Source organism: Phoca vitulina, unplaced genomic scaffold (assembly GCF_004348235.1).
Source record: "Phoca vitulina isolate PV1807 unplaced genomic scaffold, GSC_HSeal_1.0 scaffold23, whole genome shotgun sequence".
In the NCBI taxonomy this organism is placed as follows: Eukaryota; Metazoa; Chordata; class Mammalia; order Carnivora; family Phocidae; genus Phoca; species Phoca vitulina.
This window is the reverse complement of record NW_022589726.1, coordinates 24394768-24411664: the sequence shown is the minus strand read 5'-3', so window position 1 is coordinate 24411664 and position 16897 is coordinate 24394768. Positions and strand designations below refer to the sequence as shown.

The 16897-nt window shown below is 40.0% G+C and overlaps 1 protein-coding gene across 2 annotated transcripts in view; it reads left to right on the top strand.

Annotated features, from left to right (window-relative positions):
- Positions 1-3705: 3705 nt before the first annotated feature.
- ARID2 (AT-rich interaction domain 2) overlaps positions 3706-16897 on the top strand; it is a 162003-nt gene continuing 148811 nt past the window's right edge. The window contains exons 1-3 of one of the 2 annotated variants that reach the window (XM_032420868.1): positions 3706-3932; positions 4048-4141; positions 5207-5304. In XM_032420868.1, coding sequence (XP_032276759.1) covers positions 3841-3932; positions 4048-4141; positions 5207-5304 — 284 coding nt within the window. In that variant the 5' untranslated portion in view covers positions 3706-3840. Of the gene's footprint in view, positions 3933-4047; positions 4142-4902; positions 5107-5206; positions 5305-16897 lie in introns of those variants that run through there. The other variant, XM_032420869.1, reaches the window with a different exon arrangement.

Genomic DNA, 16897 nt, shown 5'->3' with positions numbered 1-16897 from the left:
AGGACCCAGGCATGAAACTTAGTGATTGAGGCGTAGCCTGCAGAAAAATGCAGTTTTGCACTAAAGAGGAAATATGAGGGTCAAAATCAACCTAAATAAAACACTTAAAAAAAAAAACCCCTCGTGGAAATACAAATGATTGCTGCCATTGTAAAAAAACATTTGAAATAAATTATTCCCAAAATGCATATTTAAGTTTCATCAGATGTATCTCCTCTTCTCTTAAACCTATGCATTCCTCTTAAAAGCAAATACCCTTAATAGCTTTTGGTTCACATTTTTCTAGTTTTGGAGAAGTTGGACCGTGTAGTAATCTGTTATACATTAAATTTTATGGGTTTTTTTTTCTTTGCCTAGAGCATATACAAAATGTTATGAATTTAAATTCTATTCATCAGATATACTTTAGGACTCCATTTTGAAGATGACAGCTTCTTTTCAGAAAAGGGTTTTGTTTTGTTTTGTTTTTTCAGAGTCAACTCTCCAGTTACATATCACATCTTAATTTTTTTTTAAGGTCATTAAAACGTATCACACTCCAGGTCTTTACCTTTCGAAATTTGTACTTAAAAGCAAAACACACTACTGTATATGCATGTGTGTATACACACAAATACACATTAACAGCAAACAGTGTCTTAAAAGTGGCAACCTCCCCCTGAAAAATAAAAAATGTCACCCCTCCACTCCGCCCTTCCATATGAAGTAAGACAAACAGATTTGCCCACTGCAGAGTAGCATACTAGAAAAGATGTTCTAACGTCTGACCTGAGACACTAGCAACACACAACCCTAAATCCCGACTCGGACGACCTAAATTTCAGTGTACGTGCCTTCGTTGCCACTCCTGCCCCATCAGCACCATCCCGGACCCGGGTCCGGATCGCGACCACCCGGCGGGCCAGGACTGCCGGAATCCCCCAGTATCGCCGGTTCCCCGCAACCCGGCTTCCCAGCTCTCCGGCTCCCGGCCGACCGCGAGTTCCCGGAGCTGGGCGTCCGAGATTCCCAAGCCCACGACCCTGATGAGAGTACCGACGGTGCTGTGGACTCTGACATTTAAAAACTATCGAAAAGTCTCGCTGCACAAGTGGCGCGACTGAAGCCGCCGCTTTCGTTCCGCGTCGCCCTGTCCCCGTCCCCTCGGAGCGGGCCGGGCTGCCCAGGCGACTCTCTGCGAGATCGCGGTCAGCTGCCGGGAGGAGAAAGGGCAACCAAAGCTACCAAGACGCCGCGGCAAGTCCCCCGAGCAGTCAGCCGAAGCTTTCCCTTCTCCCCTTAGTTAAAATTACCCCGGCAGCTTCTGGCGCTTCCTTCGAGAAAATGAAAATAGTAAAAAAAAAAAAAAAAGGCGTGGAGGTAATAGTCGCTGCCGTTTTCCGTTGAATGAGGTCCCCTCGGCTCCATCCCTTAAGCAGAATCTCCAAACTCGGATGCATCCTCAACCGAGGTATTCCATGTTGACAGATCTCTCGCCTCCCACAAAATGGGGCCGAGGAGGCGGCCGCTATCTCCTCTATGGGCGCCGCCATTTTGTGAGGCGGCGGCGGCGCGGCGGCAGCAGCCCCGGGTGTGTGTAATGGTTGAATAGAATGACCCCCTCTAGGGAATCCCCGGCGCTGACAGTTACGTAAGGGGCTGTGCGCAAGTGCGGCGTTTAGGGAATCCGCACAGCCCCGGCCACGCAGCTCTGCGGCCCACATCTCCACCACCCCTAAGAGGACCGGTGGGGGAAGGGACGGATGACCTGGTCTCCCTCCTACCCCGCCCCCCCTTGCCGCCGGCCCCGACCCAGCTTCTCCACTCCCCCAGCCGGGTCTCCGCCTTTCACTTGCTTCCGAGACACTCACTGGCCCTTGGGTGTCAGGAACTTCCTAGCCACAGCCTTATTCCAACCCCATTTAAGAGACAAACTTTACTTGGGAAATAAATCCGTTTCCTAGAGTGAGCACCGGAAGCATGCTGGGCTATATTACATAATTTTTTTCACCACCAAATAAATGTTCCCATTGGAACCACTACCTGAAATGATAATCATCCAGACCTTTATAAGCCTGTGACCTTGGGTTACTCGGTGACTTTGCCCATAGTGGCCATCACTAAAATGGGAATAATGATACGCCTCACACACTGTGAAGCTTAATTAACATTCGTAGCAAAGGGCCGACTCCAACGCCCCTTGTAAATGCAAACTGAGGTGGGAGTATTTGTTGAGATGATTAGTTTCCGTTTAAGCAGCCTTTTTTTATTAACCTTCAAATTATTTTAAGCGGGGATGGCATTTGAGACATTTGAAAACAAGGAAAAACAAGGTCTTACTCAATATTTAAGCGCGTCTATCTTTAAGATATCTTAATGTAAAAATATAAACGTTAATTATTGTCAAAGTTCAAAAGATTGGTTCCCAACCAATTTAATTATTGTTTGTATAACTCAGCATAAAATAATCTAGTTTGATATGTGAAACCAACCAAAGGCAAAACGAATTAAGAGCATTACTACTGTATTTCCACAGAACTAGGACAGTTCACATTGTATTTAATTTACAGTTTGCTAAAGTTAGTTTGTGGATAATTCATGGAAAATGTGCTAATCAGGCTCCAAAATACTAGCACAAGACTCAGAAAAGCCGATTCCTTTAGACCTTAAAAAAAAAAAAAAGGTAACAAATTGACTTTATTCCGATCTGTGAATGATGCGTAGCGTGAGGAGCTGCTCCTCGGAGCTTCCCTTCCCTACCGAGCGCCAGACTGGTTCTGTCGGGCTGGCAGGGACTCCGAGGTGGCCCTTCCAACAGCCGGGCCGGGGACGCGAACATCGCCTCCACCCCTAACCCTGGAACAACCGGTAGTGGCCGTTTCCCCGCGCCGCCCCCCTTTCCGCCGGCTTTGTGTGCGTGTGAAATGTGCGGCACATTGCAGATGAACCCTAAGCCCGGCGAGCCGAGTCTATTGTTCCCCGCGAGGAGCTGCCGGGGCGGTGTGGAGCCAGGCGCAGTGCCGCGGCCGGCCCTCGGGGGTCGCTGTGCGGCGCTGGCTGCGCGGCCGTGGCGGCGGCGCTGGCGGCGGCAGAGAGGGAGGCTGGCGGGGAAGGAAGCGGGCGGGCGGCGCGCAGCGGCTTGGCTGCCGCCGGTGCTTTCTGCCCGGGGACGCCCCAGCCGCCGCGGCCGAGGCCGCGCGTGAATGTGTGCGAGGGCCCCGCGGAGCTGCGGCCGGAATACACGCTGTCACCCCTCTTTCCACAAACCACCACACAGACCTCCCCCTCCCCACCCCCAGCCCCGCCTGCCCCAGCCCAGCCGCCGCGGCCGCCGAAACTCCCGGGCCTCCGGCCGCCCCGGCCCCTCACCGTCGGCTCGCCTTTCCCCTCGCCCGCTCGCGCGCCCCCGGCAGCAGCACCATGTTGAATCGCGTCCCCAGGCCGAGCCGCCTGGGCCGGCGGCGCTGAGAGGCGGGCGAGAGCCGGGCCGCGGGGAGGGAGGGAAGGAAGGGGTGGGGGCCGCGCTCGCCCCGCGGCTTCGCGCGGATCCGGCAGTCGCCTGCCCCTCTAGTTTCGCTCCGATTTCTTTAAACTTTTTTAGAAATTCCCCTCCCTCCTTCCCTCCTCTCCCCCTGGCCTCCTGCTCCCTCCTTCCCCTCCTCCTCCTCCTCCTCCCCCTCCCTCCCTCCCTCCCTGCGCCGCCGCCGCCGCCGCCGCCGCCGCCGCCACCGCCGGCCCATGACTGAGCCCCGCCGCCGCCGGCCGAGGAATGGGCTCCGGGCTCTGGTAGGAAGCGCAGGGAGCGGGGGGCGCTTTTAAAACACCGATCTGGGTTTTTTAAAAACCTCCTTTGAAAAAATAATGGCAAACTCGACGGGGAAGGCGCCTCCGGACGAGCGGAGAAAGGGACTCGCTTTCCTGGACGAGCTGCGGCAGTTCCACCACAGCAGAGGGTGAGAGCAGAACCGGGGGGGCAGCGCCGGGGCGAGCCGGGGCGAACGGGGCTCTCCCGCCCGGGCCGGGCGCGGGGTCCCGGCTGACAAGTGCGGGGCTTTCTCTTTCCCGCAGGTCGCCTTTTAAAAAAATCCCTGCGGTGGGTGGGAAGGAGCTGGATCTTCACGGTCTCTACACCAGAGTCACTACTTTAGGCGGATTCGCGAAGGTGAGTGGAAGTTTTAATTTGTATTTCCCTCTCGCTGGCCTCTTCCAAAAAGTCTCCTTTGACCCCGGAGTGGGCGCTCGGGGCCGGGGGGGTGGCCCGCGGGGGCAAAAGGCGTTCTTTTCGCTCCCAGCCGGTGGCACGGAGGCGGACGGCGGCGGGGCTGTTTTTGGCCTGGTGGCTCGCGTGCGCGCGGCGGGCGCGGGGCTCGGGCGGGCGGGCGGCCCGGCGCCGGCTCGCGCCCTACCCGGTGCCCGGCCGGCCCGGCGGGGTCTGAGCGCCGCGGCGGGGAGTGCGGGCGTGCGGGGCGCCCGCCCGAGCCCCGCGCCCGCGCCCGCCCGCCCGCTCGCTCGCGAGTCAGCTCTGCCGCCGCTGCCGCTCTAGCACAGGCGGAGACACAGAGACACACAGACTCTGAGAGCAGTTTTCGTGCAACTCAAAATTAGCGCGGGCAGGTTTAACATCGATAATCGGCTGCGAAATGATCCCGGCAGCCGGGGGCACAGCCTCGGCCCCGTCGCCCTCGGTTTATACAGCTAACAAAAGAAACCAGGACCTGTCTCCAAATAGCCATCTTAGGCTTCAAGGCTAGGCAGAAGCTGTAGGCCTCAAAGAAGGGCCTATGGAGATGGATAGATCTGGGAGAGGGATCGGAATCGGCCCCGGCCCCGGCCCCCCCAGAACCTGCGGACGTCGCTGTCCGGAACAGTATTGATCCTTTTGAACTTTTTTTTTTTTTTAGTGTAAACGGACCGCGTTGAGATTTAAAAGGGGGCGACAGAGGGACTTGCGATTGGTTATTGTCCGGGCTTCAAAAACAAAACAAACCCACCACCACCCCCCCTCCCGCCCCCCAAACAAAACAAGTGCTATTAAATCCTGGGCTCTCGGGTGAAAACACAGTGATTCAAGCAGCCCTTGCTTAGTTACTCTTACGGATCGATCTGAAACACCCACTGATGCCTGAGGTATCTACAGATCTCTGTAGAATGGGTATTTATTTCATAGTTAGGTTAGAGTTTTCTTGGATGGTGCACTCTCAGACAAGTGTGGCTGTGTTTTTAACAGGTTTCTGAGAAGAATCAGTGGGGAGAAATTGTTGAAGAGTTCAACTTTCCCAGAAGTTGTTCTAACGCTGCCTTTGCTTTAAAACAGTATTACTTGCGGTGAGTAGTAGTGACTCTTCCACAGTATTTGGAATTGAGGGACTTAAGGGGAGATTTGTTTTTAGGGAAAAAAAAGAACCCCCAAACAAACCTTGCACACCAGTTTCTAAACTTCTATTCATTTTTTCAGTCTGAGAAACATCAAATATCCATCGAGTGAGGTTGTAGGAGGGTGAAAGTGTTCCTCACCTATTTTAGGATTGTTTACATTTTTCATACAGGATCATTACAGGTGACACCCCACCCCCCATCTTGGTAAACATTCTTTTGTGACATTGTTATTGATTGCTTGATATCCACGGAGGGGCAGAGAGGTGATGCTTAGTAAAAGAGTTAAGATAGTTAATGAAACTTTGTATCCCTTGGGAAATTTTTTACTTTGCTTTGGAAACTCCTTTGCCTTTTTTAAATTCTTTAAGGTTTAAAAAAAATGAAACCTCTTGTGTGGAATCGTGTAACGGAGTGGTTTTTCAGTAAAATATTTCCACACAGCATAATATGTTGGTGCCTTAGGTGACCAGGATTGTTTTTAGAATAAGTTCTTTGGAATTTTTGAGTGACTTAAAAACGTTCAAAAGGATTATTATATATGTAGGAAGATTAAGGATACTATGAAATGGAATATTATGATTTGAATTTTCTTTCATTCTCTCCCTCCTTTTTTGACTGTATATGACAAAGTAAATTTCTTATTCAGTTGATATGTGATGCAGTTTAGATAATATATTTTCTGATTAAGCTTTATTTTTTCTTTTTCTGATAATTGTATTATGAGGTCTTCTTTTATTTTTAATGCTTACTTTCTCATAGAGGGTCTTTCGTTGGTGGTGGTTTATTTAAAACTAAAATAATGCTCTTCATATTTATTGCTTTTTAATAATGATATAATTAAAGGGATATAAAAAAGGGATACCTATTTTTTTTAGTTAACGTAGTTTCTGCATAGTTTGAGTTTGGCATTTATCATTGCTCCAAATGCAATATCCAAATGTAGATATTCTGTGTTAAGTTCAGCTTTCTGAAGTAGGAAATGCAGTAATTGCCCAGGTGTACTTTCTATTGGCTATCTTAGATTGACTTCAGGCTTGAAGCTGAAGAGTTCACAGAACTTTGTGGGTAGTTACTGAGTTATACAGAAGTCTAGAAAATATTAAGTATGGCTAGTTGTTATTTTTTCTAGTGTGTGTGTGATGGCAATGTGTGTCAGGGTACATTTTTAAATAAAGGTCTAAAGCAATAAACAGTGAAATTAACCCCCCAAACTGTTGATTTAGTAATGTGGTGAGAAGTAGAGAATTTTATATTTATGATGATACTCATTTGCTCATTTCCATTTATAACATTGAGAGGAATGTTATTAATATAGGTCCTGGTTTTCTGGTAATCAGTGTGAACTATTTGGATTTTAAACTGTTTAAGACACATTTTAAAGTTATGCCTCATATTTATTGGATTGATTGATTGAAATTTAATATCAAAAGGTACTGAATGGTATCTATGGTTCATGAGACGGATGTTATTCTGAAGAACTTAACACGCATACAAACAGGATTTTAGCATAATCAATTGAATGTCTAGAATTCCAGTTTTTTTGCAAGTTACATAAATACTGTTTTTCCACTTGTAATTTCTATCCTGAGATCATATCATTCACTGATTGTACTTATAAGTACTATTTTTAAGTATATAGCTTCAGGGTTGTTTGCAACTCTTTACATTGTTCTCAGGTCAATTTGAGCTTTATGCTCCTATTAGAAGCTGCTTTTTGAACTATGTCCTTAGCTAAACTTGTTTTTCCTCCATATGTCACTCTCCAGGTTTGTTTTTGTAGGGTTGTAGCTAGGCTACTAGGAAAAAAGTTGAAGCATTTGTTTTGGAAAATAAAGCCATGTGAAGATTTGCATGGCTTGTAAAGAAATACAGGAGAAATATGCTGGTCAAAAATTGGGTACTACCTTGAAAGATTTTTTTTTCCATAGTGGTGAAATATTGCACAATTAGAGGACATGTATTATGCTGAGTTTTACACCTTCCTCTGAAAAATCTTAACTGGCAGACAGGATGCCAAGCTTTCACAGTAATTCTGTTACTTAACCATAAGACTGCGTCTTTATAGTAAGAAGTAGTAATCGAGTGACTTTGTGAGTTTCCTCTTTGATATATCAAATTGAATATCATGGTTTCTGGAGCAGATAATGCATTGTGTTTTATAAATCACAGGTAGAATTTTTTAAAATAACTGCTTTTTCATTTGACCTATTGTAAGACTGCTATTACACATACCAGTTTTCATTTACTCTGTAAGTTTAATATTTGCTGACATTACTCTTTTATTTCAGTATTAATTGGATGGCTATTAGCCTAGTATGGCCAGGATGAAGATATGATACATCTTATGATATTACAGACATTTAAATAAAGAGGAGCAAACTAGTATACTGGCCATGTATATATTCTAACATTTCTGTGTTTGTTTTGATACAAACATAGACAGTCATTGAATGTAGAGACTTGAGTTTAGTGGTCTGCCAAAAAGTTTGCTTGATTGTATCAAACATACATTTATTCAGTTGTAGATTGCATATAAAAATTTCTCAAAGTCTAAAATTGATGTGATTGATGATTTGATTAAACACCGGCATTTAATGTTTTAAATGTTAGTGCCTACTAGTAATGTGTAAAAGTACTCTATTTAAAAATTGGGTATTAATCCTCTATCATGTCCATATATTTTGTTTTCACTTAGTTCCTTTCTTGGCCTGCACATCTCCATTTCTTCCACAGATGGTTATTTCTAGAATATCCCTATCAGTATAAAAAGATAAGGTAATGTTTTCTACATTTTTGTAGTTGGAGAAATTAAAGTGCAAAAAATATCCAAATGGCTTTAGAGGCATTTGTTAATTGGACAAAAAAGTTGTATTCCTGACACATGTTCTGTAATATTTAATCAGTCTATTATGAATTCAGTTAGTCACAAATGATTATAAGATATTAAAATGTGGTTGGAAGTTACATACGGTTAAGTGTATGCCCAATATGAATGTATAGCTATACACAGTGTGTTCTGTATTTACTCATTGAATTTTATTTTTTGTTCTGTTTTGGTGCAAAGGTTGGGGCACAATTTACTACTCTTATTTCCATTAAAAATTTGAAGCCTTGGTATGAAGATTTAGGTAAATATTTCAAATACTTAGTTGAAGAATTTTGTTGTAGCTTATGCCAACAATAGTCAAGGTTAACTTGATGTTCCTGTTATAAAACTTGATTTTTTGGAAAGGAGGTGAAATATCTTGGACATTAAAAATTTATTGTACAAAACTATGTATTACTGATTTTCTTATAATATTAAGTGATTTTTTTTTTTTTACATGTATCTACCTTTAGAATAGCCAGCAACTTTATTGTAGCATTGTATCCACCAGAGTGAATTTTCAGTTGCTTTGTGAATTTATTCTATTTTTCCCCCCTTGGTGAATAAAGTCCTCCCTTAAATTATACCAATCTAAAGAGTTTACATTTATCATTTAAATAGAATGAACACACTCATGTTCTCTAGTTAGTGTACACCATGTAGACTACCTCTTCTAAGAGAAGTGTTTTATGAATCACTTGATGTTCAGTGAATGAATGCTTCACAATTGTAATAAAAAAGTAATACACTGACTTTGTAACTGGCTAAACAGAATTGTTAAAGCAGACATTGTTCGCTTTATTCAAGGAAGAAAAATAAAAGTAATGTGGAGATTGGAAGGACAACTGTATTTAAATAAATTATTCATATATGGATTTTAAATTTAGTATTATAAACTGTGTCCTTTCATTTTGAACAAACCTGATTTTGATATCTTCTGATATTCTGTTACATTTTAAAGGGCATGCAGACATGTTGAAAGAAAGTAGAGAAGGTTGAAAGACTGATCAGGGCTCAGCTAGGTTAATGTTGTGTCTTAGAAGTCGTGTTCAAATAGCTTAAATTTGCCCCAAAGTAAAAATAAATCTAACTCACTCCAAGATAGTTCGTTCACTAAAGATATGTATTTTACTGAGGCTGCTAACTAGCAACTTCATCATAACTCCCAAAAATGTTTGTGCTTTTTTACATTTACATTTTCTGCCTTAGCAGTTAACTAAAAACGTCTATTTCTAAATAGGAGCACTCTTTTATAATCTTACCTGTACTCTGTTGTGGATTCAATATTTTCATAGTTGGGTGTGTGTGAAATCCACTGTAACTTTGATAGAAAAGCATATCACTGCTGTGAATCTTTTTTATTGCCAAACTGAATGATATTGGAAGTTGGAAAAGGAATGAGGATCAAACATTTTAATTCATTGCAATTTAGGTGCATTAGTCTGCAAGCAGGTATTTAATACATATATTTAGGTGAAGTGTTTAGAGCTTTTATTAATATTTGGTGAAGAAGTCTACTTAATGAGCATTTTTCAGAATGGTATAGACCTTACTGAAGTTTACTGACAAAAATGCGTCTTGTCCAAATTGGGAATTAGAGGACATATGGGGCAGAGTGAGGGGGATTTTCTCTGTCTCTCCTTCTTTGATCTGCCACCACCATCATCACCATACTCTTGGTATTTAGGATCAATTAAAGTAGAAATTCCCAATTTGTGCTTTATGAAATACTTGTTCTCTTGAAATGTCAGTATGTTTCCTTGAAAAAAGGCCAGATGAATTTGAGCAGTAAAGCTAAACTTGGGTTACTTTATTGCAGGACTTCTTAGAGACTTTATTTTGTTAATGTGCATGTGGATCTCTAGATTGGAGAAACACGATTTATTACTTCCTTCCCTCTAGCCATAGTAAATGGTGTTTCCCAAACACTACCACACATCGCAGGAGTGTGGTGCGAAACCCCATGTTCGAGGAACATTTGTTAAGTTCTGTAGAGCACAGTTCGGGGAAACTCTGATCTAGAAGAAATGGGGGTTAAGGAAGAGAAATTTTAAATATGGAAAATAATGAGGAAATGAGAAATGAGAGGTAATTATGTATATTTATATAGAGATATATAAATATGAATGTAAATTTTTAGGAGCTATTGTTGGCATGTCTTTATTAATGGCTGTGCAAAATTACATTGGTAGTACTTGTTAAATATTTGTTTGAAATAGGGGGATGTTAAAGTTATCTCATGTTCATCGCCAATAAAAGAAAGGTAAAGAAATATTGCAGTCCAAATAGAAGAAGAAAAGTTGAACCTTCAAGATAAGCAGTGACCTTAGTTGGTCTGGAATGGAGAAAGCTGTCCTTGTAGATACATAACAATATTTTTTCTACTATTTAAACTATAATGTGATGAAGGACAAAAGACCAAAAAAAAAAAAAAAAATGACCATGATAAAGATTTTTAAGTCTTAGGCAGTGGTTCATATATTAACTTGATATTTTTTTTTTTAAGATTTTATTTATTTATTTGACAGATGGAGACATAGTGAGAGAGGGAACACAAGCAGGGGAAGTGGGAGAGGGAGAAGCAGGCTTCCCGCCAAGCAGGGAGCCCGATGTGGGGCTCGATCCCAGGACTCTGGGATCATGACCTGAGCCGAAGGCAGACGCTTAAAGACTGAGCCACCCAGGCGCCCTTAACTTGATATTCTTTATGACAAAGGAATTTATGATTCTATTTGACCACTTAGTCGTCTTTTAACTTAAAATTCTTGTTTGAATCAGCAGCCCCCCAAAAGCAAGTAACTGCCCTTTATTTCCCTTGCTGTCCATCATTCTAACTAGAGGCTTTTTTTTTTTAAAAAGGATATTTATATTTAAATTTGTTTTTTAAATTTGTACAAGCCTCTCTATAAAGAATTATAGCAGAATTATTGGTCACATTGTTTTATGGAATACTAATACTTTTATTGAAATATGGTGGTAGTTCTGTTAAAAATTTGTATTGACTTTAGTTCTGTAACTTTAAAAACTGAGAAGTCCTATCATGAATTTTGACGTTAGGAAAAGCTGTTTAGAAGTAAATATTGGTTTAAGGACCACGCTTACTGGAGTTGAAAATGGGGATGTTAGCATTAAAGATTATCTTCAAATATTTTATGGCTTGAGGTTAAAAGCATAATTTTTATGAAAAGCAATGTGAATTTGAAATAAATTTAAATGACATGGTTAGTACGGTTTATTCATAGTAGAACCAAGGAAAATAGGCAGATTGATTCTGTTTATTCAGAAGTGCACAAAGATGCATATATGCTGATTGATATTGGTATTGGTTACTTACCATAAAATTTATTGATGCTTTCACTTGGAATTAAAACTTTTGGGGGACCTAGAATAAAGAGATGGTTTAGAGCAAATGTCACTCTCAGTAATGTTCAGATTATCAATGAATTTCATTAAGCTTTCCAAGAATTGTGTTAACTAATATCAGAGTCTAATATATACTTTTCTGTTTCAAAATATAAAGAAGTGTCATTTGTGCCTGGATACTTTTTGCATATTCATTATATTGTGAGTGGAAGTTAATTCATTTCTATAAGATATATACCCTGTTGACTAAGTACGTTGCAATAACATAGCTAACAAGGGCTCCACTTCAGTTGAGGGGAGTAAAAGGGCACATGAATTACCAATTCAAACTTACCTTAACTGTATTTGTGTAATTTGGATTTTAAAAAATAATTAAAAATAAGTTTTCCTTAATATCTAGTTGGGTTTTTTTTTCTATGTAGGACTTTATGATTATAGTTGCTGGAACTATAATCTCTTTGTGATATCCAGGAGTAGCTATCAACATTCTGAATTGTTGCCCCAGAATGATAGAGCCATAATTCCATTAGTATCTAAGTCAGTGTTTACAGGGTCCACCCCGCCTTACTGCGCGAGATTTTGTGGTTGGGCTGAATCTTTTGTTTTGGCTGTTCTATCTCATTAGTTTCTTAACAGTTTCCTTTTTCTTTTCCTATCATGCCATTGATTTGTTGGAGGAATGAGGTCATTTGTTCTTTAGACTGTACCAAATTCTGGATTTGGTTGATTGCTTCCTTCAAGTGTCAGTTAACTTGTTCCTCTATCCCCTGTATTTATTCCCTGAAAACTGATGATTTAAAGCTAGATACCATTCAAGTTCAGTATTTTAGGCATACTTGATGTGTAGTGATGTGCTTTTCATCGAATCATGAGACATAATCATGTTTATGTTGTCCCATTTTAGTGGTGTTGAGATTGATGAGTGATTTTAAATAATAATAGTCTGTAGTTTTAAAAAGTGTGCCAAAGGTGATTCTTAAAGTGTGCTGAAGTTTGAGAACAGCTTCCTGAGATAACTAGTTTAACTTGGCATCAACATATTGGCCAGGGCTACATCCAGAACAAAACCTTTAGGTAACATCTGGTCTGGGGCACCTGCTCAAAGCTGCACCTGTCATCTCTCAGCAGAGCCTGGACACACCCTACACTTTGTCTCTGGGCTCCAGAGAAGCTAACAAGGGCTCCACTTCAGTTGAGGGGAATAAAAGGGCACATGAATTACCAATTCAAACTTATCCTAACTGTATTTGTGTAATTTGGATTTTAAAAAGTCATTAAAAATAAGTTTTCCTTAATATCTAGTTGGGTTTTTTTTTCTATATAGGACTTTATGATATTCGTCCCAAATGAGATGCCATTTGTTTTATTGAATTTATTGAATGCTTTTCTACTTTGTGAGGATTTTGTTGGTCTGTCCCAGTACTGCTGAGGGGGGTTAACTTATATTTTATAAATTCCTGTGCAAATAACAACATTAACAAGAACTTGTTTTTTAATGCACTGTCTTCATTTTTCAAACCATTTTTATATGTGAGATTTTTATTTCAAATTTTAGAAGTAATTGCTGTTATTTAATCTTAGAAAAAATAACACTTAGAAAAAAAATTCTTTACACCACTCAAACTCTTTTCTTTTGGAGCATATGGGCTACTTCTTAAAAAAAAAAAAAGGCTGTAGGTTATATCCAACTCTCAAACTCAAGTGTCAGCCATAATGGCCAGTTAGAAAAGTGGCTTTTTTAAAATATATTTTCAGACCACACTTTCCCCCCTTTGCCTTTCTGTTTCCTTCCCTAGTGATAGACTTGCTTTAACAAAGCATTGTCTTATTTATCACCTATCATTATGCACAGTTGTGAAATACCTTCAGGTATATTCCATGTTCTTGGTATGTTTACCTTTTGTTTCTATCAGTAAATGATTTTTTTCATTACCATTTGGTGGGGCCAAAATAAAATGTTGCTTTTTATGAAGCAAGATTTAAATAAATTTGTATAAGAATCTATTGTTTGCATATACATCTTATTGTGAAATATGGCAAGTATCTGATTCTGGCCTTTCTGAGTTCTTACCTTTGTCCTTGTTTTTTTGTTTTTTTTTTAAGATTTTATTTATTTATTTGAGAGAGAGAGAGCACATGAGAGGGGGGAGGGTCAGAGGGAGAAGCAGACTCCCTGCTGAGCAGGGAGCCCGATGCCAGACTCGATCCTGGGACTCCAGGATCATGACCTGAGCTGAAAGCAGTTGCTTAACCAACTGAGCCACCCAGGTGCCCCTGTCCTTGGTTATTTCTTACTTATATCATTCAGTGGTCAGTTGCTCTGTGCACAAAGATGAATTTTATTATGTAATTATAACATATCATTCATGGTGAAGTGTTTTCAGATGAAACTTTGTTTTGTTCCTCTCCTAGACCATTGGTTAATTTTAAGTAAGTAAAATGTTAGTAGAAACATACATGAGGTGAGTAGGAACATTCATCTGTTAAAATAGGACAAAGAAGAGACCATAAGTTGGGGCTCTATGTAGAAAATACCTAACTTGTAGTACTTTAGAGATGGGACTAAATTTAAAATCAGTAATAAGGGGCGCCTGGGTGGCTCAGTCGTTAAGTGTCTGCTTTTGGCTCAGGTCATGATCCCAGGGTCCTGGGATCAAGCCCTGCATCTGGCCGCCTGCTTGGCAGGAAGCTTGTTTCTCCCTCTCCCCCTCCCCCCCTTTTGTTCCCTCTCTCGCTGTGTTCTGTCAAATAAATAAATAAAATCTTATAAAATAAAAATCATCAGTAATAATGCCCAGGTTGATTATACTTTTCATAATGGTTCATAGATTAAGTGAATATTCACTCTACCTGAACTCAGATAAGACCACTTCATACTTCATAAACAGAAGCTCCTACCTTAGCAGGCTGTGTACCTCTGAGTGCACTCCCAAGTAATAGGTGACGTGTTCTTAAGTGGTTTGGTATAATCTTTTTAGTTTATACCATTAAAAAGTCAAACCTCTGAATTTGTGAGTAGTTTTTCCAGGTAGACCCACATTGCAAATCATTAATTGAATCTAGTAGTAAAAAATCTGTTTGAGAAATGGTAAACCGAATCATTTTCCTTCCTTGCTATGTTTTCTTTTTTAAAAACTGTTCAAATTTTTTTGATTATAATGTGAACTCTTGTTTACACTTCATTAGCTGTTGACTAATTGTTTTTATTTTGCCACATTTGCTTTATATTTTTCTCTTTATATGTGATGGTATGTATATATACAGGTACTATTACTGTTATGTAATCATTTGATAGGAATTATAGATAAAAATGTCCTAAATATGAGCGTATATTAAGAATAAAACATTCTCTTAATATAGCAACAGTACAGTTATTAAATTCAGAAAACTTAACATGGATACAATCATATTATCTGTATTATATATAGACTTTATTCAGATTTTGCCACTTGTCCCAAAGATGTCTTTTATAGCATATTGTACCCACCCCCACAAGTCCATAATCTTGTATTAGGTTTACTTATATATCCAGTTCTTCAGCCTTTCAGGATATTACCATTTTTGAGCAGTACAGGCCAACTGTATTATAAAATTTGGATTTGTCTGATGGTTTTCCAGGATTAGATTTAGGTTACGCATTTTTGGCTGGAGGCCAAATGTCACTTTGTCCTGTTGTTGATGTTAACTTTGGTTTAAGGTGATGTCTTCCCGGTTTCTCTACTATAAAGTTTCCATTTTCTCTTTTGTAATTAATTAACCTGTGGGGATACTTTGAGACATATTAATACCTGGCTCACCGTTAAACTTTTACCCAATAATTTTAACATCCATTGATGATTCTTACCTGAATCAGTTAATTATAATGGATGTACAGTGCTTATTTTCTAACTTTATCATTCCTTCTGCATTTCTTAGTTAGCAGTCTATTGTAAGGAAAATTTTTCATTCTTATTATTTATTTTTATTTTAGACAATGGATTAATATCTATTATTATGCATTTTGCTGCTTAAATTTGGCCGGTAAGAGCCCTTTCAAGCTGGCTCCTGTGTCTTTAACATGTTCCCATTTTTAAGCTCGTCTGTGCTTTCTGATAAAATAAGATTTTCCAGGGTCAGCTTGTGTTTTGCTTACCCATCTCTAGCATCAGCTATTTCTCCAAGTAGTGTCCTGGGTTTTTTTTTTAGCATGAAATGGTATACAGAAACCAAGATCTGGTTGGTAGGTGTACTAATTGTTATTGGGTTGTCTTTCTTCCGGGCTTTTTCAGAGTAAGAGCTAGGAAGTTTATTTATTTTAAATATAAATATACATGTGTTAAAAATCACAGTGCTGTATATACTGATATCTCTGGCTACAAATCCATACAAGTTTCTTCCCTTCTTCCATACCATGCATGTATCTTCCTTCTCCTGCATTGAGAACCCTATTTCCCAACACCAGTATATTTACTCATGTTGTCAGGTTTGTAGTACATACAGTATAATTTCAGAATTGTTATACCTGTACCAGTACAAACAGCAAACCTGCTAAGTAGAGTTACAAATTCTTTGCAGTTCTTTTTGTGTTCAGACTGAAGCTGTATTGGTATTTTGTTAAAAAATTCGCAGTGGTTGGATTCTTTTTTTCTCGTTACTGTTATTCACTTAAAATATAGTAAAATTCATATTTTTCCTGTTTGTATTCAATTTTGTGATTTTCTCCACTTTTGTTTCTTTAATTTTATTTATGAATATGTAAAACACTTAATAAAATTCTAAAATCAAAATTTAAGATACTTGGAGGTTATCCTCTTCCCTTCCCTTTCTCTTCTACCCCCTTTCCCCCCATGCTTTGTTGGTCACCAATTTCCTTAGTGTCTGGTTATCCTTCCTGCATTTCTTTTTGCAAAAATTATATATATATATGCATTCTATATTTATATATGTATGCATTCTATATATATGTATGCATTCTATATATATATGCATTCTTAATTTCTGTTAAAATGAAGAATGCATTTTGCTTTTTTTCACTTAATGGATCTTGACTATCACTCTAATAAATTCATAAAGTCCCATTCTTTTTAACAGCTGCATGGTATTCCATTGTGTGGCTATATCCTAGTTTATCCCCCACATAATGGCACTTAGGTTGGTTCCAATATTTAGAATTACAAATAATGCTATATGAGTAATCTTCTGCAAATCTAGTAACCTTATGCAAACCTATTTTTAAAGTTTTGGAGATTTATCTTCAGAGTAAATTACTAAAGTGGGTGTTGATGTAGTAATCGAAGAATAAATGCATATGTAGTTTTGTTAAATATTGCCAAA